The 24,011-nt window shown below is 41.6% G+C and overlaps 1 protein-coding gene across 2 annotated transcripts; it reads left to right on the forward strand.

Annotated features, from left to right (window-relative positions):
* Window positions 1–1,059: 1,059 nt before the first annotated feature.
* Window positions 1,060–23,794, forward strand: LOC111851541 (uncharacterized). 2 transcript variants are annotated; one of them, XM_023826567.2, is made up of 22 exons: window positions 1,060–1,357; window positions 1,670–1,831; window positions 1,918–2,498; window positions 2,818–6,148; window positions 6,981–7,019; window positions 8,287–8,405; window positions 8,613–8,778; window positions 9,125–9,264; window positions 11,029–11,155; window positions 12,291–12,326; window positions 13,109–13,278; window positions 13,420–13,546; window positions 14,314–14,456; window positions 15,436–15,562; window positions 15,844–15,873; window positions 16,008–16,120; window positions 18,896–19,028; window positions 20,153–20,292; window positions 20,519–20,642; window positions 21,618–21,776; window positions 21,893–22,055; window positions 23,316–23,794. In XM_023826567.2, exons 3-22 carry the CDS (start codon window positions 2,419–2,421, stop codon window positions 23,402–23,404), a joined length of 5,556 nt encoding a protein of 1,851 aa, XP_023682335.2. In that variant the 5' UTR covers window positions 1,060–1,357; window positions 1,670–1,831; window positions 1,918–2,418; the 3' UTR covers window positions 23,405–23,794. The 2 variants fall into 2 exon arrangements, with proteins under 2 accessions (XP_023682335.2, XP_023682334.2); XM_023826566.2 differs by having other exon boundaries at window positions 1,670–2,498.
* Window positions 23,795–24,011: the final 217 nt, after the last annotated feature.

Raw genomic sequence — 24,011 nt, forward strand, 5'->3', positions numbered from 1 at the left:
TTTTAGTCACTAAAGTGAAGCAGTGTTTAATTGCTGGTAGAAGAGTGTTGCATGTAAATGTACGGTAACCATGTGTAAACAGCTGAGTTATCCGCTTGGTACAAATTGCCATCTTCTATTTGCATTATAAATATGATTTCACTTGTTTTTGCCTGTTAAAGATAAAGTAGCTTCCCTCGAACGCGTCAAAGCCCAGGTTGAGAGTCAATCACCCAGCAATCAGACTGGGGATCCTCCAGAACAGCAACTCCGACAAGAAACTACAATAGCCTCTTCCTACAGATATGATACATGTAATATAAGTAATAATAGAATGTATTTATCATTCAGCCAATGTAAGATCTTAGTTCAACAACCGAATCAATAACATGTAAAAAATGGTTGTTGGTGTTCTTTATCCAAACAGATACTCTATGTACAGTACAGCGTTGTCATGTTGTCTTACATTAACTAGCATTTTTTATATATATTTTAGGAAACCCATGATATGTTTAAAGCGTTAAAAAGGTGTAATAATGTCTGTTATGTTTGAGGACCTTATCAGGTCCATTCGTGAAGATGTTTTGATTTGTGACGGCGTCCTACAAATAACTGGGCTGCAACACCGAGGTTAAATTAGTTAGTTAAAGGCTTTTCAAGTTGTCCGCATATAGTCCGATGATGGTGTGACATTTACTCCGTTCTCATAATTTATTAAGAAAAGATACCGAGTGCACTAAAACATTAAAGCAAATGCCCATAAATTCGATAACCTACAGTAGCTGTGTTTACTGGCGAACGTTTACATATTTGCCCCAATATAGTTCTTATAATTATTCGCGCATGCATGCTTCTGTCCATTTTCTACACCCACTTGTCTTATGCAGGGTCGCCTGGGTCTGGAAAGGCAGCAAATTACCTATTTAATTGGAAATCAGAAATTATATTCATTTTATCATTGCAGGCATTTAGTGTAAAATCTGACCTATAATTCGCACCGCGCGCCACTCCCACGTAGTTCTTTTTTTCCCGCTTTGTTTACTGTAATCAAGAAGCGAGGCACTTGCTGAGACTCTCGAATAGGAAATCAGATGACGGAATATTGTAATCCAGCTGGTCACCATTAAACGTCAACCTTTGTGGAGACGCCTTTCCATACTAATTATTTATTTACGAAGCCTCATATAATAGTCAAATGTGCTTCTGGCTGCTGTTGTGCGCAGGACAGAGACACATTAACGTAGTCGGCAATCCCTCTTTAACTGGAGAACTAAGTTACGTGTGAAAAAGGTAAATGACTCTGTTGGTCGATAGGAATTTATTTGCGCTTTTTATAACAATACTGGATTAAGAAAATTGGGATCCTCGGTCTGGTTTGGTAAGTATTCAGCGGCGTATTCTTAAACTAAATAAACGCAGAGAGTAGCTTGTAAACACACGCACGCACACACACATATATATGTATATGGAGACTGAGCGTTTTTGAAATGATAACACTATTCTGCCCTGATATTTTAATTTATGACAATGAAACATTCTAATCATTTACACATTGTATATCGTAAATGTTCTTGCATTCTTTTTTATAACACACATTGTGGAATTTTACTCTCTGTTTTTGCTCATTTGCAGTGCCCTTATCATGTATGTATTTTGATAATTAACAGACCACTGTCTTCTTATCTGTCAGGCACAAGAGCAGTGCTGGATCCTAGCTAGACCTTTAACTGCCAGAAGCAACAAGTAGTTTCTCAGTGTGGACCACACCCCCTTTTTATGTCAGACGCTTTACAATCCTGAACAGCAAGAAAATGAGGAAGCCGAGCCCTTAACAACCTCTGGTACTGGGAGTGTGAGTACAGGGATAGGTCTCTTGAGAGAAGAGCAGGTTTTTGAGGCCGGTGATGCAACTCACCTGAATGCCTTTTATTCCCACAGTGATATCCGTCTCTGCTTGGCAGACATACACCCCACCGTTCTTAGTTGTTTCCCAGATATTTCTCAACTCTGGAGCCTTTTCAACCCTCCCGGCTGGGAAAAACCCAGCTGACCACCAATGCACAAGAGACAGAGAAGAAAGCCAAGGGAAGAAGGAATTCATGGGGGAGGAGGTCACAGAAGAATTCTCTTGGGGACGCAGTCAGCCCTTCTGAAAGGAGTCCACCAAAGTCCCCTTCAGCCAAGCTGGGGAAAGCCGGGGTGAAGCCTGACTTGGACAAGGAGTCACCTGTTTTCGCTATACCTGTGTGTGTGAGTCCTTCAGATGGGGAGTCACCTCGTTCCTCTGTCTCTGAAAGTCCTATTTCAGAGAGCCCAGATCTGCTTGAATGGCACACAGAGGGTGCAGAGACCAAACCCCAGAGCCCCAGGGCATCAACTGGGGAGAAGTACCTTGCCAGGAAGGTCGCCGTGAGCTCAACTCTGAGTCCAGAGAGAAACATGCATGTGGGGATGAGTAAACTACAGAAAGGCTTCACAGATACAGCAAAGAAGATTTCCTTGAAGTCTGAGCCTCAACCGTAAGTCAGTTGTCATTTTTAGGAGAGTCAAATTTTTTAATTTATACTTATAATGATTGTATGTCTTCATGACTCTGTACTGGATAAGTGGTTGTAAGATGGATGGTGACTGTCTACTTGTCATTGCTTGTCAGGCAAAGATTAGTTTATGCTCATTAAATCGCAGACATATGAAATAATAATCAGACTTATTTTAAAGATGATGACTATTTGTCATACTTATGCATATTTATTAACTCATAAAAATGTATTATGATATATGAAAAAATGGGTTTTTTTTTAACAAAGTGAATGACAACATACTCCCTCTTTCATTCAGGCTTCCCGATCTGAAAAATGTGAACTTGAACATAAAGCGTGCAAACAGGATTGCAGATAAAATTAGTTTGTTTGAGAGACGGGCAACAGGTCAAGCCCAGAAGGCCAGTTGTGGCACACAAAGTAAGGATTCTCCCAGACCAATGGGGAGACTGTCAGTGAGGACTGCATGCAAGCCTCACTCAAAAAACGGTGAGGAGGTTGTGCATGGAACTCCTGCTCCAGACACTCACACTGCATCAGTGGTAGTGCCAGAACGCACTGACCGAACCAAAGATCCAAAGTATTCTACAAAACTAAGCACTAAGAGTGTAAAGGAACGGGCAAGGGACTTTACAGAAACATGGCGAAGTGAAAACAGAAGTAATATTGGGATACGTCACAATCCATACCATAAATATGCCCAGAAAGATACCTCTATGTCACACTTAAAATCAAGCAGTGGGGATGATGCTCCTTTAGGTCAAGATAACAAATCTAAGATGATGCCTGGACAACAGTCAGGAGCTGCTCTAAAAAATCAAAAAGTGTCAGCCACCACGGAACGTATCAAACTGAATAAAGGAGAGAGTAAGGAAGGAAATAACTCTATAAACCCAAGTTCTAAACTTAGCCTGGAGAAAGGCTGTGGAACTGGCAAAAGCGTGAAAGTTCTAACTAAAAAGACCTTTATAAGACCAAGTAGTGGTGGATCCTCAAATTCCTTTAACAAGGAGAGTAAAAAGGTTCAGTATGATAAGAACATCTTAATACCAAAAGATGAGTTACCTAAAACACCATCAGGAAACACTACAATCAAAGAGGAATCCAACAGTAGAACCTCAGAGTCTGATGTGAAGGACCTTAAAGGGAAAATAGAAAGCAAAGTGTCAGTGACTGAGAACGAATCACCTGCACCTCTTAAAAAGGAAACACAGGATGAGTCTGTGGAGAGAAAACTAGCAGAGGAAGCCAAGGATTTCCTACACACACCACTGAATGAAACGAAGCTGCCTTTACCAGTATCATTACAGGATGATGAAGAGGTCTCACATCAGAAGTCCGACTCAATAGTCATAAATACGCAGGAAAATCTAATAAAACCTCTTACTGATCATTCAAGATCAAAGGTATCCAAGCCTAAGAAGAAGTCTGAAAACCATTTTTTTGTGGATGTAACAACTTCAGGAAAGGACATCAGCCGTGGCAGAACTGGCACCCAGCCACCTGATGATCAGTCACCAGCTCTTGTACCATCTGGACCTGCTGGAAAAATGTTGGAAGATAAGATCTTGGATCAAACAGGTCAGGAAACTCAAAAAGATCATCAACTTCATACTAATTTACAAGAAGAGAGTATACATGTAAAAAGTGCAGTTGAACCTGCTAGTGTGGGTCAAACGATTCCTGTACATCTACAACACCAGAATGTGGCTGATGAGACAGACTCACCTAACCTTGTCTGCACAGAGGTGACAGAGTTATCTTGTGATACAGGGGAATTCCCAGAAGTTACAGATTTTGGTTTTTCTCCTTGTGCATCTGTATGCCAAGTGCCAGATAATGAAAATAATCAGAATGATATTGCTTCTCAATCAAAAGGGAATAACCCTATAGCTATTCATGGAGAAAGGAGTGGAGAAGAAAAGTGGTCAGAGGCTGATGGGCCAGATATTAAGATTAAAAATAATTATGACCCCAACCCAACTGTGATTCCAGGAGTGGAGATATCAGAGCTGAGCCTGAAGGATAAGGCTCCCCTAATGCACCAATCATTTGAAGAGAAACAGGTAGAGTCACCACAGGAACCATTGAAACAGAGAGAACTTCCCGAAGCTGTAGATGGGATGCGGGAAGATGCCACAAGAGTCCCTTCAGGTGCAACACACAGAATTACGAAGTACACTGAAGAATCATTACACAAGGCAAACTCTGCAATGGACTCACAGGCAGGTGGTGAGCTGATAAAGCCTGTCACCGAGTCTTTGAAACCTACAGAAACTAAGCCGCAAACTGACACTAATCACATGGATGAAAAAACCCTTGAGAAAATACTAGACACAACACATTCTACTAGTCAAAGTTATCACACTGACATGAAATTAAATCATGTTAATGACAAAGTCTTTGAAAGCAAAGTCGATGGGCCCCAGCAGCCTTATAATGCACAAAAAAAGGACGTGTCTGTGAAAGATACCAGTGTAGTCAGCACGGTGTGTGAGGCAAGAGGGCCACAGTTGCTGGATGAGCCGTACAGAGTCATGGAGAATGTCCAAGAGCTGGACTCAGAATACAATGAAATGGAAAGAACTCCTTCTGTGCCAACTATCAACAGTGACCAAAGTAACGAATTGGGACTGTCAGTCGAATATGGGTCAGGCATTAAGGCTGAAATTCCCCCTGTTACTCCAATTGTAAATGGAGGAAGCCGGTCTGACTCCCAGATTGAAGTGAGGGAGAGCGCCTCCTGTCTCACTGACCTACCCAATGGTACAGAGGCGGCTTGTGCTGTTAAAAATAGGTCAGCAACTCTCCAGCAGTTCCAGATGAACAAGTGGCCTGTCTCCACTGACAAACATGCCGTTCTGTCCAGCTGGTTGGATGTGGAACAGAAGTTCACTAAGAAGACACAGAAGGGCATCAGCGGAACATTAAGATCTTCTATCAATGAATACAATCTTTTGGGCACCTCCAATGAGTTTGAGGGCTTTATAGATAACATTAAGAGGTTGGGCTCCCCATTCTCTCTTCCCCTAAAGAGACATGGTCAGCCTAAAGTACCCCTGCTTCATTTCACCCTGCCTGTGATTAAAGAAGAATATTTTGAGAAGCTTTTTAATCCTATGGATTTTGAGTTTGGAATGGGGAAGAACAAAGCCAAGATGGATCTGTGTCCTGGTGAGTTTGTTAAGCGACACAGCACTGATGCATATAGTAGCCTGAAGCCCAAACAGGTTAGTACAGATAGAACCAGCAAGCTTTTCCAGTTACTTCAGAACGATCAGAAGAGAGGCGACCAGGAGCAAGAAAACGAGATGAAACAGGAGCCTAAGAAAATGTCCTCACGTCTGAGGAGTAGCTCTATACTCTCTAGCCTTATGAACTCCTCCTCTGGGACAAAGAAGCCCAAAAGTAAAACGGACTCTGCCCTGAGCAGCCCAGTTTCGACTGGCGTGGTTTCAGATCCACTGATCTCAGTAACACAGACTATGGTAACGCTAACTCCACTGCCAAGTGCAGCCATTCAGCCCACTGTGCCTACTGCAGGGACAGAGGTAGTGCAGTGCCTCTCAGCATTTCCATCTCCCAAACCTCCAGAGCAACCTTCAAAGTATCTTCCACTGGAGGCAGAGGTTTGTACATAGGTTTTGCTTCTGTCTATCTCCTGTCAAGCTGGTAACAGTTTTTTATGATAGGCCCTTTCTGACACCTACATAACACATCCACAGGTTATGTATCATATTATAGCCTATGTGCTTATGAAGTTCAGACAAAGTATTACAGTTTACCATTTAAGTTTATGATGATGATTCACAACTATTCCAGATTAGCTTGTTGGACCATACAGATGAATGCAAAGCCAAGTATAACCATGTGAATACTGGTATGCAGGCAGGTCTTGACTGTCGTAAGTAATCCATTTCACAATCCCTTATGAAGTCACATTTAATGTAAATCAGATCCTATATCCTACAAGATACCTTATATAGCAAAAACACCTCAGTCAAAAATATACTACTACTGTAATTCGTACTAAAGAAGTTAAAGATAATATTTACTTACATAATTTACTTAAGCTGGCTTTAAGTCCAGAGCTGTCGGTATATGAAAATAAATGTCTGTTGTACAAATTGCACAAACTTTTGTATTTGGAAGCCTTGTTTTATTTTTAGTATGAATAAAAAATTGCTCCTCTCTATATGGGTTAACATAGGTGTTAATCCTCTTGTTCTCAATGGAAAGAACCCAAATGTTACTGCTGGCCTCCATGTGCCGAATCCAACTCCCCACGCAGTCTTCCTAATGACCATGCCTCTGTGAGACCATTAAGGCTGTTGTTTTTTTCCTTACTTGTTTAAATGATTAATTATTTAAGCTCAGCGATGATGTTGTCACTGTACAGTACCTCACCATCTTTCACTTTCAGCAATATGCTGAAACAAATGCTCACTGTTTCTATTACAGGTGACAGCTGTAGACAAATTCCACAAACGTCCCGGAAAGGTAGGTAACATGGATTTATAAATTACAGAATGAGGATCTGAACTTTGGATGGTGGCCAAAGTGCACTTTTGGGAAGGTGGTGGTGTATGCAGGGAGGGGTCTTAAGAGTTAGTTGGGCTAGTTCAGTAAAAAAAAGTCTGATATGCATTTTTTCATTAGTCAGCAGACTTGTGTTCATTTTTTTTGCTCTACCTTCATCTAAATTGCTCGCTTCAGGCGAGTGGGTGAGTTTAATGTCCTGCCCTTTATGCAGGCTTCTTGTGGAAGTAGTAATGCAATGTGCACAGGTCTTTTTGGACTTGGTAAGGTGGTGGTGATGTGCATTCCTTTTTGTGTGTACTACTGTGCTGGTAATGTGCACAGGTCTTTTTGTGGACATGGTGCTGGTAATGTATGCAGGTCTTTTTGTGGACATGGTGCTGGTAATGTATGCAGGTCTTTTTGTGGACATGGTGGTGGTAATGTGCACAGGTCTTTTTGTGGACATGGTGCTGGTAATGTGCACAGGTCTTTTTGTGGACATGGTGCTGGTAATGTATGCAGGTCTTTTTGTGGACATGGTGGTGGTAATGTATGCAGGTCTTTTTGTGGACATGGTGCTGGTAATGTGCACAGGTCTTTTTGTGGACATGGTGCTGGTAATGTATGCAGGTCTTTTTGTGGACATGGTGGTGGTAATGTATGCAGGTCTTTTTGTGGACATGGTGGTGGTAATGTATGCAGGGCTTTTTGTGGACATGGTGCTGGTAATGTATGCAGGTCTTTTTGTGGACATGGTGGTGGTAATGTATGCAGGTCTTTTTGTGGACATGGTAAGGTGGTGGTGATGTGCACAGGTCTTTTTGTGTATATACTACTGTGGTGGTAATGTGCACAGATCATTTTGTGTATATACTATTTTGGTGGTAATGTGCACAGGTCTTTTTTTGGTTATATCACATGTCTAATAACATCTACCATTGTAATCTAGTGCTTCATATAAAGAGAAAACAGGTCAAAAGCAGAGGTGGAAAGTTCAGATCCAGAAAGTAGAAATCCAAGATTTTGTTTCAACCAACCAGTTGAGTACTCTGTGAATGTCACTCTTTGTGCTCAACTGGTTGGTTGAAACAAAATCTTGGTCTGGAATTGTACTTTCTGAACCTAAACTTTCCACCTCTGGTCCAAAGCTGTAGTCTGAGGCATGCTTTAGGATAGTTTAGCAAGGATGTAGCATGATATCTACTGATGTTAAATCCGCAGATATTTCCTTTTCCTGTCTCCATAGATTGTCATTCATGAGAAAGCGCATTTCACTGGTAAATCATTTGAGATCTTTAGAGACGTGGTGGATGCTTCATCACTAAATCTGTCATCAGTCATTTCTGTCAGAGTGGTCAGAGGATGGTGAGTCAGAAAAATTGTTGTTACCAGCCAGACGCTCTGAACATTAATCCCACGCATTTCTCTTACAAATTTCAGTGCATCTTCATAAGCACTTTTCTGAAAATCAGAAAATCAGAGCCAATCAGTATAATTTGTAATTCTTAGTGCTTTTAAAGGTTCAGTGCTGGCTTCTTTGTTGCTGAAATCACCAGGTTCCCTTTTTTGTAGCTGGATGTTGTATGAGAAGCCTGGCTTTGGGGGGCGCTCAATCGCCCTGGAGGAGGAGCCTATTGAGTTGCTTTACCTGTGGGCCGAAGAAGGGGCGTCCCATGCACCATGTCTGCAGTCGACTCCAGTCTCCCCTGTCATTGGTTCAATCCAGTTGGTTATCAGGGTGAGCTCTGACCTCTTATACCCAGATCTCTTTCTTGTTTCTCTCTGCCCATCCCTGTTCTGAGATTAATCATTTGCAGGTTATATTAATTATTTTTCTTCCCCCTGGCTTTTGTAATCAGACCCCTCCAGTCTATGTCAGGGATTGCATTTGGCCTTGCTTGGTGTTTTCTTGCAGAAAATTTACTGTCAGTCCGCTTTTGATTTTCTGTGTCATCATCATTTGAATTGTACTTCCAGTCCACTTCTCTGTCACCAAATGAGGCGTTTAAGCATGACTATTTCATCTCCAAGCCTGTATCAGCTGAAGGCCAGCAGTGTTTTAATGTGTTTCTCTGGCTCTTCAGGATTACAGGCCAGCACACATTGACCTGTTCACAGAGCCTGCAGGTTTAGGGAGGCCGTCATCCTATTTTGACAACACCCCTGATATCTGCGCTCTCAGGATTCAACCAAGCACAGCATCCATAACAGTTCATTCTGGCATGTAAGTTTGTACGTTACTGGACTATATTGCACTTATGACTGTCAAAGACTTCAATATCAACCATGCTTTCAGCAGTGCGTGTTTCTGTCTTTCTTCTGATTTTCAGGTGACAAATTAGGCTTCAGTTCAAGTTCAACATGTTTGTTGGCAGATTTTTAATTTTTTTTATTTTTTACTCTGGAATGCATTTTAAAAATGGGCGAGCCCTAATGTATTATGTTAGTCCTTGTTGTGTGGAATGACCGTGCAAGATTGTTGTTGATGTAAATCAGAAAATGACTGTGCAAGAGGGTGAGGGTGACTCAGAGATGCATCTCACAGCCGGAGTGGTTTCCCTCCGGTGGTGTTGCTGTGTTTTGCCTCTCCCTGGAATGCCAGCTCAATTAGTCACGTTACACAACATTTTTGTTATTGTTTTCTTGTGCCAAACCTGTGTTGTGATGATGCATTTTAATTGAGTAGACAACAGCACCCAGTTGAAGCACTGTTCAGTGCAGCAGGTAGTGTAGAAGTGAAGGACATGGGTTCAACTGAAAGATACTCATCCACTCTATAGCAAGTTATACAATAACTGTCTCCTGATCCCACCTCCACTGTGTGTGTGTGTGTGTGTGTGTGTGTGTGTGTGTGCGTGTGCGTGTGTGTGCTCGTGCATGCACGTACGTGCGTGCATGTCTGCGTGTAATGGTGAAGTTCATATTACCTTTCCATATTACACGGGTTGGTAAAGATGTGCAGTTATGCTAAATATGCCGTAATGTATGATTGTGTATGTGACTTTTAATAGACTGGCAGCCTTGTTCCTAGTGGGGGCAGAATTCAAAAAGGCATCAGTCAATATATACATCAATTATAATATAAAGATCAATATATACTAGGGTGTCCCAAAAAAAATAATTAAAAAAAAAAATCGAAGTGACACCCCCTAAAAAGTTTCCTTTTGGTAAGTTGTACTCACATATAAAATTTCAGCTCAATCGGACTTCATTTAGAGGTGGCACAAGATCTGCAAAGATTCGTAAAATACCGCTAAAATTGATATAATTCGCAATGTTCGTGACCTTATAAGTTTTTATTTCAGTAACAAGGTGAAACTCACAAATACATTTACAGTGCATTGTAACAAAGTAAGGCAATTTAATTAAACTTAATTAAAACAAAATGACATCACTTCTGCTTCTTTAATGCTGAACGCTGATCACTGTAATCACTCAGTGTGACAAACTGGCAAATTACATAAGTAACACAGAACAGAAGTCACTAGTAGTAGCCTAGTCACTAGTCAGATTACATGCTGTGCAGTTCACTTAGGTTACACTGCTGAAAGGTACGTCTATGCTGTTCAACAACTTGAAGCATGTACTGCTTTTGTGTTTCGACGAAAATTGCCTTACTTTGTTACAATGCACTGTAAATGTATTTGTGAGTTTCACCTTGTTACTGAAATAAAAACTTATAAGGTCACGAACATTGCGAATTATATCAATTTTAGCGGTATTTTACGAATCTTTGCAGATCTTGTGCCACCTCTAAATGAAGTCCGATTGAGCTGAAATTTTATATGTGAGTAAAACTTACCAAAAGGAAACTTTTTAGGGGGTGTCACTTCGATTTTTTTTTTTATTATTTTTTTTGGGACACCCTAATATATACATCAATTTATTTTTTCGTTATGATCTGTTTAACACAGCTGAGTGACACATTTGTTGTTTTTGACACAGGTGATACATGTTAACATCTTACAGAGCCTAACTCTCTTTCCAGCTGGTTGGTCTACAGTGAGCCAAGATATGCTGGTCAATTGGCCGTGCTGGAACCGGGCCAGTACCCCAATTCCGAGTCCTGGGGCTTCCCGGCACCCTGTGTCGGTTCCATACGACCACTCCGAATGGTGCGTTCACCTTTCAGGCTGCTCTTCACTCACAGGATTTACATTTACGTTTTTTTTAAGCATACGATTTTGTCCAAAATGACAATCAAGCGAAGCAAATAGCATAATGCTAGCATACGGCTGTGGCGGGGCTGACTGGGTATAAATGCTTCTAATGAAAGCTCAGGTACAAGTGTAAGTAGCATTGGAGCAGGAGCTATACAGCGTGTTGCAAGACAAAATAAGAACCTGATAAGGCTACTATTGAAATAGGTCAAATAAGATGCATGCAACATTAAGAGCATTCAGGGAGCATGGGGTCGTATCAGGCTGGAAGAGGTATTCCTGGAACAGTTGTGTCTGCAGGCGTTTCCTGAAGGTGTAGAAGGAATCTGATGACGCCAAGCGGTTCAGCAACTCATTCCACCATCTGGGAACCAAACTAAATGGCTCTTGCTTAGGTGGCTTAGGACTGCCTTTCTTACTCCCTCCTCTAAAGGCTTTTAGCTGTCTGTTCATTTTAATATGTTTTATAATGTATATGAAGTGCAAGCAGAGTCTGTGGCCACTCTAATGAAGTTACCATGCTTTTCCCAAACATTACTTCTCCACCAAAAGGCTGTTTTTCCAGTCTGGCCACTTTCTGGGTTATGAAATGTTTTCTGGCAAGAAGGTCAGAGGCTGTGTTTTCGAAACTTTAGTGTTCATGAATATGTGTTAAATATATTTCCTTAAAACCTTCCTGTAAATTTTAGTAAATAAGAGTCAGGTGTCTGACAGTCTTGTCAGTAAGGAATTACAGGTAATGTTTTACATAACTGCACCTTCATGATGCATTCATAGAAAATTCATAAGTAGCATGTACCTTACCATCCTTAGTAGGTTTAATATACATTAATAACAAACATTATATGAAAATAACAAACATTATAATTGTGTAATGTTTGTTATTAATGTATATTTAATCTGATAAGGCATGTTAGGGTGTTATACTTACATGCTGCTTATGTTTGCATTATGAAGATGCACTGAATGTTTTATGAATGCATAATAAATGCATTATGAATGTGCAGTTAATGTAAAACATTACCAAATTAAAATACCCCTAATAATTCCTTTAATATGGTGATAAATCTTTTATTGTTCCATCTTCTAGGGTGGACTGAAGGTTGAGAACCCAAATGAAGTAAAGGTTGGTGGAACTCTTGATTAACATTAAGAAAAGGCCTAAAATTTTGGAAAATACAGTCAGGGTGGAAATCATTTGAGTGTGAGATTGTAGTGGGATTTTGCATTCTAAGATGATCAAAGGTGGATAGTTCAGGTCCCAAAAGTAAAAATCCAGACCAAGATTTTGTTTCAACCAAACAATTTAGTATAAAGACTCACAGTCAGAGAGTACTCAACTGGTTGGTTGAAACAAAATCTTGGTCTGGATTTTTACTTCTTGGACCTGAACTATCTACCTCAGATAGTGAAGTTTTATGTGCCTAATTTGAGTAATATGTACTAATAAGATACTGATTTCAGTTTTTTTTTTTATTTGTCTCCATGTTCTCCTTGTTTTATGTGGGTCTTCTCATGATATGCAGTTACATGAATTTGGCATCTAGAAATTGCCCGTATTATGTGAATGTGTGCTTGTACGTAGCCTGTGATTGGCTGGCTTCTCATTCAGGGTGTATCCCTGATTTGCGTCTGATGCTGCTTGTGGTAAGTATCACAATTACTATGACTCCCTACTGGGAGCTGGATGAATGTACAAAAATATCTTTAAAGTACGTTGCAGACAGAGGGACTGGCATCGCAAAGGACTCTTTCTACCAAACATTTTCTAAAACCTAAATAGTACCTACATACAAAATCTAAGCAACCATCATTTTGATGCAACAATATTTTATCACTGCGGTCTCAGGTCAATGGATTTTATGGCTATTTTTTACCGATCGCTCAGTTGTTCCTGTGCTCCTTCAGGCCCTGGTGTATGAGAAGGCAGGCTTTGAAGGACCTTTCATGGAGCTGGAAGGGAATGTTTTCAGTTTTGGAGAGAAAGCAGGGAAAAAACTTTATGGGAAGGCTAAGAGCTCAGTCTCCCATGGCAGCAAGATAAAAGCTGTGGGCTCAGTGAAAATTCTTGGAGGACTGTAAGTCATGCTCCATTAATCCTCCGTCAGCTCTGATGGGTCTGCTGTACGACGTTTTAATGTGTTTGAATATATGTAACAGCTTTAGAATGGTTCTCTAATCTATGCTTTCCTCATTTCCCTGCCATGTTTGTTGTGTAGCTGGGTTGGTTATGAGGAGCCTGGATTTGAGGGCAGGCAGCACGTCCTGGAAGAGGGAGAGTACGTGGACTGGACTGACTGGGGAGGCACTGGAGAGCAGCTCCTTTCCATCCGACCTGTGATAGCTGTAAGTATGCACCAGTCTTAACGTGGTCCAATACAGGTCATTCAGGGCCGGCCCAACCCTTTTTGGGGCCCTAAGCAAAAGTTTATTAACTCAGTTGTCATTTGTCATCTTCCCCTCCTGAGAGCCTGATCAGATGGTGGCCACTGGGCCCAAAGCAATTACTTAGTTCACATACCCCTTGGGACAACCTTGATTCCATTCACTGCATATAAAACACCTTTGCCAAAACTCTGTTGTTAATACATGTAATTTTATTGTTTGAAATTGTCCCTAAATCAGTATAGTAACTCAGCATTAGTTTTACTTATTAGTTATTAAGTGGAGATCATGGAGCAGGGTCTGCCAGCATTCTGAGAGCTGCTGGGGTTAAGGCCCTTGCTCAAGGGCTCAGCACTGATACTGTATGATTACTCTGCTTGCCGCAGGACTTGAATTCCCAACCTTACAGACACCAGCATACTGCTCTGAACTGCTGAGCCACACACCCAAATCCTCATTGTGTTACTATCTCTACACACTGGATGATTATATCAGTTCCAAGCACTTTGCAAGCTCTGATGTGCTACTTAAATGTTAGGTTTTTACAGGTTTGCTCCACAACTTAGGATTACTAACAGACAATTCTTATATGTGGTGCTGGAATTTGAGAATATTCTGCACCGCCTCTTGCAGTACAGGGTTTATTGTGCATTGGAATAAAAACAGACTTGAAGAACGTGTCTAGGGTCTGAGTGCTCACATCAGACACATTTTGTTTTCCACTACAGAACTTCCTGTCCCCATATGTAAAGATGTACAGCGAGACAGACTGTGATCAAGGAATCAGTGCGGATCTTTTTGAGCCCATCACCAGCCTCGAGAAAATGGGTTATGGAGTGAAGACACAGTCCATCGAGGTGCTTGGGGGCGTGTAAGTGAACATCATGCTGATTGCAGTGGAAGAGTGCACTGTTCTCATTGCTGTCCTCCAGGTCTCGCTCTCAGCTTCTTCCTTTCTTTCTCTTCTGTTATGCCCTCTTTGTTTTGCTCTCTCACAACTCGTTAATGTATCACATGCCTTTTGCAAGACTGTGGAATTAGCTGTTGTGTAAGGACGCTGTCTGCTGGCAATCCGTACAACATGTCTAATGTGGACGTGCTGAAGCTGACCTTCCCCTTCGTACAGTGAAGCACGGGCAGCTTTAGCTGGTGCGTTGTGGGGGTGGCCAAGCCCGCATGAGCAAATCTGAACTTGCCCCTTTTCTCTACCGTCTTAATAGTTTTTTTTTCCCAATAAATGTGACCTATCCCACACCCAGGGTCCCAGGTCGCAGACGTTAGGGCGTGGCTGAGTGGGAGTCATTACCTTTCTCTGATGTTACTCTTTCACCTGTATGAAAGCAGGGCATTCCTGACTTTCTATTGAAATTATAATGACACTTTATTGATCCCCATGGGGAAATCCTCTTTTTGCCGACTCCATCTTGCCTTCCAGGACAGGCATATAGCTGAGAGCGAGCTTGGCAGCAAAGGGCAGTCATCTGCCGCAGCGCCCTTGCTCAAAGGTTCACGAACATGTGACTATTTTGCCAAAGCTGGGCTCAAACCGGTGACCTTCCGACGACGAGCACAGAGACTTCGCCCACTGGGACCCTCCTTTTGCATTTTATATTTCCCCTTAGTTTACATGACAACACTCCCACAGCCTTCTCTAATCTCAGCTCTTAGTTTTGTTGACTCTGAGTCTTACTTCTTATCTAGACCTTAAATGGGTAGAAACTCCTTTGCTCAGGGATGATAATCTTGTGGGAACCAAAGCATTTATTTGCCAGCCTGTAAGTAAGTGATTATCTGTTGGGTGTGTTTGACAAGACATTGACATCCCCCCCCCCCCCTTGTTATCTCTGAAGCTGGGTGGCATTTGAGGAACCAGGTTTTTCTGGAGACATGTATGTGCTTGAGAAGGGTCTCTATGGAAATCCAGAAGACTGGGGAGCCCAGAGCACACAAATCCTATCTATACAGCCTGTGGTCCAGGTAAACATCATGCATGTTCTCGTGATTACATCAAAGAAACGGCAGAATACCTTTGCTTCAGTAAAACACAAGTTTCTCTACAATAACTTTTCACACAAAGGTGCTTGAAAACTTGATCTATTATATTTAATTAAAGTAGCTTTTAATGATCTCATTTATGCAATTAATGAAGTGTCTCGCTGACAGTATGTTGCACCTGGTTTCTCTGACTATGTGACGCTGAGGACAGGTATTCTTGTTATCTTCAATGATATTTTCATGTTTTTCTTTGTCCATTTTAGAACATTGTGGGTAAAACTGCTACATTTAAGGTATGTACCCCTGCTGTTAAAGCTGCAGTTTGAGTGCCTGCTGCTGTCACATCATTTTGTCACATCATGCACCATCACACTGCAAATAATCATTTAAATCCTTTTGTACTATTTCATTCCATTGGCTGTTCCAGCTGCAGCTGTTTTCCAAGCCTGGCTTCAAAGGTACCGTCCGATTTCTTGAGGGGAGTGTTTCTGAACTACCCGGGGATGCCTCTTTGGGCTCCTGCAGAGTGCTGGCTGGCAGGTAGGTCACTCAGGCAGGTAATTCACACACCTTGCAGAGTTCATGCATATGTTACTACCCACTCCTCAGCTGAACTCTTTATACAGGGAGTTCTTGACTGACATGACTGATCTGTTCCACAAACCCTTACATAAGTCAGATTTTATGTAAGTTGGATTTACCTTCTCATATCATTCAAGAAATCTTATAGCCAGTGGTTGAGTTGTAAAAATATTTCATATTTCATAGGGTTGATTCTACCTAACGCCAGAATCAACACTTTAACTGTTTTAATCCTATTTTTGTATGTTAGTTAATACAGAAATTTTCCTGAAATTGCCGGTAGCTACAGAATGTCTTTGCAACAGAATCCCAGCTGGAAAAGCCCTAAATGCTTAATGTTAGCTGTCTTACTTTCTGTTTCCTTCTTTTTAAAATACGATCACCGTCTCTCTGCTGCTGTGTATTATTTCCCTTGGCCTTGATTGTGTCAGCAGCTTCCATTGACTAACATACAGCATGCATTTTCTGAGTAATGACACATGCAGAACTAAAGTGAGGAAGCACAACCCAGATGCAGCTTTTAGCGCTTAACAACCCCACATAAGGAAGCTTTATTTAGGACAGGGCACAGGTTCAGGAGTGCAAACTACTGACAATGACCAGACTGGGGAACACAGGACTGCGGAGAGCTTAAATACACAATTATCAGGGGGCAGCTGAGAGTGATTAATATGTGGCAGGAATGAGAGGGAAATTGTACAAGCATGTGCCTGGCTCTCACAGCCAGACTGGGGAGGAAATCACGAGGGTGTGGCAGACTGGATGGGCAGGACATGACAGATAGATTGCTTACTCATTTGTTTAAATAAGGAGAACTTCAAGAAAGAGTAGTGGCTAATGCTGAACGGTTTGTGGGAAATATCGTGATTTTTATGACATATTGCGATTAGGATTTGATTTGCAATATTTTTTATAGATTTTGTACAGGTTTTAATGGACCTGTATCGCGTAGCAGGGTGAAAAGATTATGGCAGCGGTGAGATGAGTCTAATGATGGATGTTATCCTTGGATTTGCTTTTAGGTTATTTTTGATTGGTGAGAATAACTGCCACATAAGGAGGACGGCATGAATTTGTATAATGATTTTCACTACAGTTTTAAGCCTTGAGTCAGACGTTCTGTATTATGCATGTCCTAAATCGCAGCCTTTGGGATTTGCTAATCGCTTTGTTTCAAATCGCGATTTTGATTTGTAATCGATAAATCGTTCAGCCCTTGTAGTGACATTGAAACCTGGATTAGGCTAGAATTAAAACTATTATTTAGTTGGTAGTGTTACATTCATTATCATTGTCATTATTGCTCAGAAGCAGTATTGCACAGAATCATAACATCGCAATACCTGCGGTGTCTAGGGTCTGAGTGCTCACATCAGACACATTTTGTTTTCTACTACAGAACTTCCTGTCCCCATATGTAAAGATGTAGAGGTATTGCTATTACTGCACATAGTGGATATAGAAACATTGATGGTGCCCATGTACTGGTGGAAACAGAAGGTCAGGAGTGTGGCAATATCTCCAGGGCAGAGTTCAGAACCCTAATGGCTTTAGGGTAGAAACTGCTCATAAACCTGAAAGTACAGGTTTTAATGGACCTGTATCGCGTAGCAGGGTGAAAAGATGATGGCAGGGGTGAGATGAGTCTAATGATGGCTGTTGGCCAACAAAGACACCTGATGTTGTAGATGCTCTGTAGTAAAGGCAGCTGCGTGTTGATGGTTTTCAGGGCTGATTTGATGATTCTCTGCAAAGTCTTATCAGCCACTGAGCAGCTGGCGCGCCGTACTGAGGTGCCCCAGGTGAGTATGATCTCTATGCAACCGTGACAGAAGGACACCAGAAGCTGTGCAGACAGGTTGACTTTTCTCGGTGTCCTTAGGAAATAGAGCCGCTTCTGTGCCTTCTTCACCAGAAATGTGGTGTTAATTGTCCATGTGAGGTCCTCAGAGATGTGAGTGCCCAGGAGTTTGAGGCTGGACGCTCTCTCTACTTTATCTCCATTTATGTGTAATGGGATAGGGTCTTGCAAAGCTGATGATAAGCTTTTTGGTTTTTGAGGTGTTGAGTACTGGATTATTGTCAGAGCATAGTTCTGATTTGCTTGCAGACCTCCTCCCAGTAGGCAGACTCACTACCTTTTTGTGGTCTGGGCCACCACTGTGCTTTCATCTGCAGACTTGATGGTGTTTGTGCTATGGATTGGAATTCAGGCATGGATGTACAATATGTAAGGGAGAGGCCTTAGCACATAGCCTTGTGGAGCACCAGTGCTGAGTACCAGGGTAGAAGAGTGGTGGGTCCCTATCCTGACTGTCTGAGAGCGATTTGACAAAAAAATCATTTATCTACATGCATATTTGTTGATCGATACCCATGGAGGGGATAGTAGCCATGTGTATCTCAAGCCAGGCTTATAGCACAAAACACATAAGCCAAAAATATACTAGTAATAGATACTAAACAGCACATGAAATAAACAAAAAAGATAATTATGTAAATTTACTTACAGGCAAATGTTGCCTTTTTTGCATTAGTGCCTCCTTGAACTTGACATTTTTTGCGTAAGTCCAGATTTACTTCAGTAAGTTTTGCGTAAGTCGAGTGCTGCCTGTATTTGCGTCTGTTAATATAGTGGTTAGATAATGGACTACAATTCCCAGGTTGGGCCTCTTTCCTCTCGGGGTGTGGGGTGAGATGCCTCTCTAAGTTCGGTGCTTCTGTCTTTCTCAGCTGGCTGGGATTTGAAGGCCCAGGCTTCACCAGCAGCATGTATGTCCTGGAGGAGGGCGACTATCCCAGCCTTGGCGCCATCGGCTGCTTCTCAGCCGGCTCCTCCCTTCGCTCCTTCCAGACCACAGGCTTTGTGAGTATTGTGGTGGAGATGATTGTTTGAGGCAGAAACTTCTCACAATGACTAAGAGAACTTTCATTTTTGTGGTTGTCTTACATAACTCACAGGAGGTTAAGCAAAGGATGGCTATGAGCAATGAGGCAGTTTAAGGCTACGTTCACACTGCAGGACAAATGTGGCCCAAATCCGATTTTCTGCTCATACACTGTATGTGACTCAGATCGCATTTTTTCATGACAATGTGATCAGCACAAGTCACATGGGATCCGATTTTTTCAATTCCAATTTGGGCCACTTCAGTATGTGGTCATAAATCGGATACAGGTCTGATTTTTTGCAATGCAACCTCAGTCTGAACAGCGAAATCGGAATTCATGCGACTTTTACGTCACTCTCGATCGACGTTCGTCACAATTCTGCGCAGGCAGAAGTCACCATATGTCTCCGTCAGAGTGCCAAACATGGAGGAGAGCACAGAAGCTGGCCAGTGGAGGGACAGTGAGGTCCTGGATTTAATAAGTATTTGGGAAGATAAATCTGTAAAGGGCAAAACTGGAAGGCTCATATCATAACTGGGCAGTTTTCGAATCAATAAAGTGACGTCTTGGTTGTTTTGTGCGCACGCGGGCCAGTTCAGCATAGTGAACTGGCCACATTAAAAAGAGTAATATGAACAGGCAAACAAAAAATTCCGATCTGAGCAGGAAATCAGAATTGACCATTAAGCCCTGCAGTGTGAACGTAGCCTAAGGTTTCATAAGCCATGCTCTTTAGGTGGCCTAATGGTTAGGGAAGAGTTCTTGTGATTGAATGGTGCTGGTTTGAATTTCTGACCAGCAAGGTACGACTGAGGTACCCTAAGCAAGGTACTGTACTGCCACCACACGCTGCTGGGGTTAAATGCAGAGGACACATTTTGTTGTTGTGTGCTGTGGTCTATCAACAATGACATTTAATCACTTTTACTTTAACTGAACCCGATTTTAGGCATGTTAAGTTAATCCTCACTTAAATGCTGTTTAATGCAAATTCTAAAAGGCATTCAGTAAAAAATTGTCATTGAGATTAGGAAGAATTTCAGGTTCTGTTGATGTAAACAATAAGAATGCCTTGGGGCTTCTTTCTCTCTTCATTAGGAATTTTCTGTCCCCTCCATCACCCTCTTCACCAAACCTGGATTCCGGGGCAGGAAGGTGGTTCTCAATCATGGAACTGTGAACCTCCAGATGAATGGCTGTGACACCTGGGTCCAGTCCGTGCTTGTGGGTGGGGGACTGTGAGTACCATACAGTGCATAAGACACCTGCCTGATTGCTGAAAGGGCAGTTTTTGGGCTATTTAAATCTGTCAGCTGGCTCAGCAGCAAGTGGCTATAAACGCCCTGACTAAGCCTAAATCCATTTTTGATGTTTGCAGTAAATAGTACTCAGAGAGGCCTTTAAGGCTGACCGAGGGGAGAGCGACATGCATCCACCCTGCACGTTCTCCTCTTTGGTTCTCAGGTGGGTCTTGTATGAGGGAATTAGCTTCCGTGGCCGTCAGCTTCTTCTGAGGCCCGGCGAAGTAGCAGACTGGTACAAGTTCAGCAGCTGGCGGCAAATCGGGTCATTGCGTCCACTGATCCAGGTACCAACCCAGTGGGATTAACACAAACATGAGTCATTTACACTTCTCTTCAAAGACAGGTGTACTGCACCTATGCATGTTTATTGCCTCCTCAAAGACAGGTGTACTGCACCTATGCATGTTTATTGCCTCTTCAAAGACAGGTGTACTGTACCTATGCATGTTTATTGCCTCTTCAAAGACAGGTGTACTGCACCTATGCATGTTTATTGCCTCCTCAAAGACAGGTGTACTGCACCTATGCATGTTTATTGCCTCTTCAAAGACAGGTGTACTGCACCTATGCATGTTTATTGCCTCTTCAAAGACAGGTGTACTGCACCTATGCATGTTTATTGCCTCTTCAAAGACAGGTGTACTGCACCTATGCATGTTTATTGCCTCTTCAAAGACAGGTGTACTGCACCTATGCATGTTTATTGCCTCTTCAAAGACAGGTGTACTGCACCTATGCATGTTTATTGCCTCCTCAAAGACAGGTGTACTGCACCTATGCATGTTTATTGCCTCTTCAAAGACAGGTGTACTGCACCTATGCATGTTTATTTCCTCCTCAAAGACAGGTGTACTGCACCTATACATGTTTATTGCCTCCTCAAAGACAGGTGTACTGCACCTATGCATGTTTATTGCCTCTTCAAAGAAAGGTGTACTGCACCTATGCATGTTTATTGCCTCTTCAAAGACAGGTGTACTGCACCTATGCATGTTTATTGCCTCCTCAAAGACAGGTGTACTGCACCTATGCATGTTTATTGCCTCCTCAAAGACAGGTGTACTGCACCTATACATGTTTATTGCCTCCTCAAAGACAGGTGTACTGCACCTATGCATGTTTATTGCCTCCTCAAAGACAGGTGTACTGCACCTATGCATGTTTATTGCCTCCTCAAAGACAGGTGTACTGCACTTATGCATATTCATTGTCGCTTCCAAGATGAGTATACTTCACCTGTGTGTCTTCCATCAATTCAGAAATCAGTGTATTTTCGTCTGCTGAATAAGGAAACTGGGTTGTTAATGTCACTCACTGGATCACTGGATGACATCACACTGATGCGAGTTCAGGCGGCAGAAGACACAAACGGGGCTGAGCAGATCTGGGCCTATCAGTACGGCCTGCTGTTCTGCAAGGTACAGATTTAATGGTAACAAGATATATTGTTAGAATTAGGACATAATATCCGCAGTGGAGGGCCATGGTAGAGCTGTGGTCCCATATGACTTTCAAATCTCTCCGCATGACGCAGGTAGCTGAAAACTGTTGCTTGGAGACTTCTGGAGGCATGGTCATGGCTGGAAGCCGGCTCAGCATCTCCCCACAGCCTGGGAAGGACAGCCATTTCTGGACTGTTACTGCAGACGGGCTTGTCTATTGCGTCATGAGGCCAGATTTGGTGCTAGAGGTCAAAGGTCAGTACAGAAGGTATATTCATTGTGAGTGAGACAAGCCATGTCTCAGTCAAATCATGATTCTGGCTGATGAAATGTTGGCTTGGGGATATTATTTAAGGATCAATGATTTCTATGTGTCATTGTGCCTTTGGGATACACATGTACAATGAAATTTAGCAACAGCCTCCGTAATGACATAAATAACTTTCATATACTGTATTTGTACATGCATAAATATTTACATAAACCACACAACAATCAAACATGGTGTAATATAAATACTCCTAAAAACTATAAACATATGGCATATACAGATGCTCCTTGCTGTACGATGGCTTGATTTATGGCATTCAGACTTTACAGTTGTGAGATGCACATTCAGTAGCCATCAAACTTTGAATTTGAATTTGAAGCAATATGGCATATGATACTTTCCTGTGATTCTGAGTGATGGCAGCCATGCTTTGCAGTCTCTGCAGCAATCGCCAGCATAAACATTCAATGTGTTTAAAACGTATCATACAGTGTTTTGTGTATGTGTGTACCTAGAAAGTATTCTTTTAAAGTGTAAAGTATAAACTCTGTACCTATAAAGTATTCTTTTATTGACTTTCTAATTACTGCTATTTGGTTTGGTACTGTAGTCATTTATTTACTTATTCAGTTACAGTAGTTATTTGCTAATTTATCCTATCATATTCATATTTGACTATTGATACTTTTTTACTTATGAGTTCATTTGAATGTTACCTCATCTTAAGTCAAGGAGCACCTGTATATTTATGAATCGTACTCAATTATGAATGAATAGCTTAGCCTGTCACACATGGCATATATACTTTGTTCGTGCAAAGTGCAGTGATAGTTGTGCAAAATAAAAAGGTCAGTCAATCAGTCACAGCAGCTCAGCAGGGGGCAGGGGGGAGATAGGGTTCCAGGTGTAGTAGGCGGGGCTAGTGACTGCAGATGGAGTCCAGCATGGCAAAAGCTCTGTGATAGAAGCTGTTTCTGAGTATGACTAAGCAGGCATGTATTGCACATGTTGATGAACACCACCATGTGGCAGGATCCTGTTTTGCGTACTAGTTTTGCTAATGAGCGCCACCATGTGGCAAGATCCTATTTTATGTGGTGATTTTGCCAATAAGCGAATACTGCATCACACCAAAGCATTGCTTTATCACTGGAGACTGTTGACATATGATGTTCAGAAAGGTTCAGTGCAGACTTCATCCAAGTATTATTAACTTTAATTATGGACATTTGTTTTTCTTACAGGAGGACAACAGTATGATAAAGCTCAAGTGATTCTAAACACTTTTGACGAAAATAAGAAAAATCAAAGATGGTCTTTGGAGATCTTATGATATCATGAAAAAATATGTGTATGTAGTTAATCCACTGACTTGGAGCCCAAAGGTGTTACAGCTCAGTGGTGAATTCTAGAGTACAGTTTAGAAAAAATAGCTGACTATATATGGACACCTATCACTTAAAGTAAATATAAATGGAATTTCCTATCTAGCAGATACTTTTATTCAAAATGATGTTAAGTGAGGCAAATAGCATATCAAAAAAACATGGCTATTTGTTTCCTCTTCATTAGTATATGCTGTTTTCAGGCCAAATCTATGGTTATTTTGGCAACAGATAAAATGAGGTTTCTAAAAATTTCTGTTTTGTATATATGAATGTCTAAACTTTTATTAACGTCACATGCATTTGAAGATTAAATATATGAAGCTGCTGGAAATACACATGTGGATTCTTTCTCTTCATTATTAATTATTAAGGGCATAAAGATTGTGACAGCTCTGTAACATCATCACACACATTACCAAAATGCAGAAAAGTGATGAGTCTGGACTACAAACACCATTCCAATTGTCATGTGCTTGATTAACACTGAATGCAGAGGGCTTCCAGGAACTGGTATGAAAACCATAATAGTGACTGAGACAGAATGGCAGCTGG

The sequence above is a fragment of the Paramormyrops kingsleyae genome, chromosome 19, assembly GCF_048594095.1.
Source record: "Paramormyrops kingsleyae isolate MSU_618 chromosome 19, PKINGS_0.4, whole genome shotgun sequence".
NCBI classification, from domain to species: domain Eukaryota; kingdom Metazoa; phylum Chordata; class Actinopteri; order Osteoglossiformes; family Mormyridae; genus Paramormyrops; species Paramormyrops kingsleyae.

Bases quoted from the DNA above. Each gene is read 5' to 3' on its own strand.
- LOC111851541 (XM_023826566.2), top strand. From the start codon at position 2,419: ATGCATGTGGGGATGAGTAAACTACAGAAAGGCTTCACAGATACAGCA. The intron at 8,406-8,612 runs GTGAGTCAGAAA...CCTTTTTTGTAG, and splicing joins GTCAGAGTGGTCAGAGGATG to CTGGATGTTGTATGAGAAGC. The intron at 9,265-11,028 runs GTAAGTTTGTAC...CTCTCTTTCCAG, and splicing joins ATAACAGTTCATTCTGGCAT to CTGGTTGGTCTACAGTGAGC.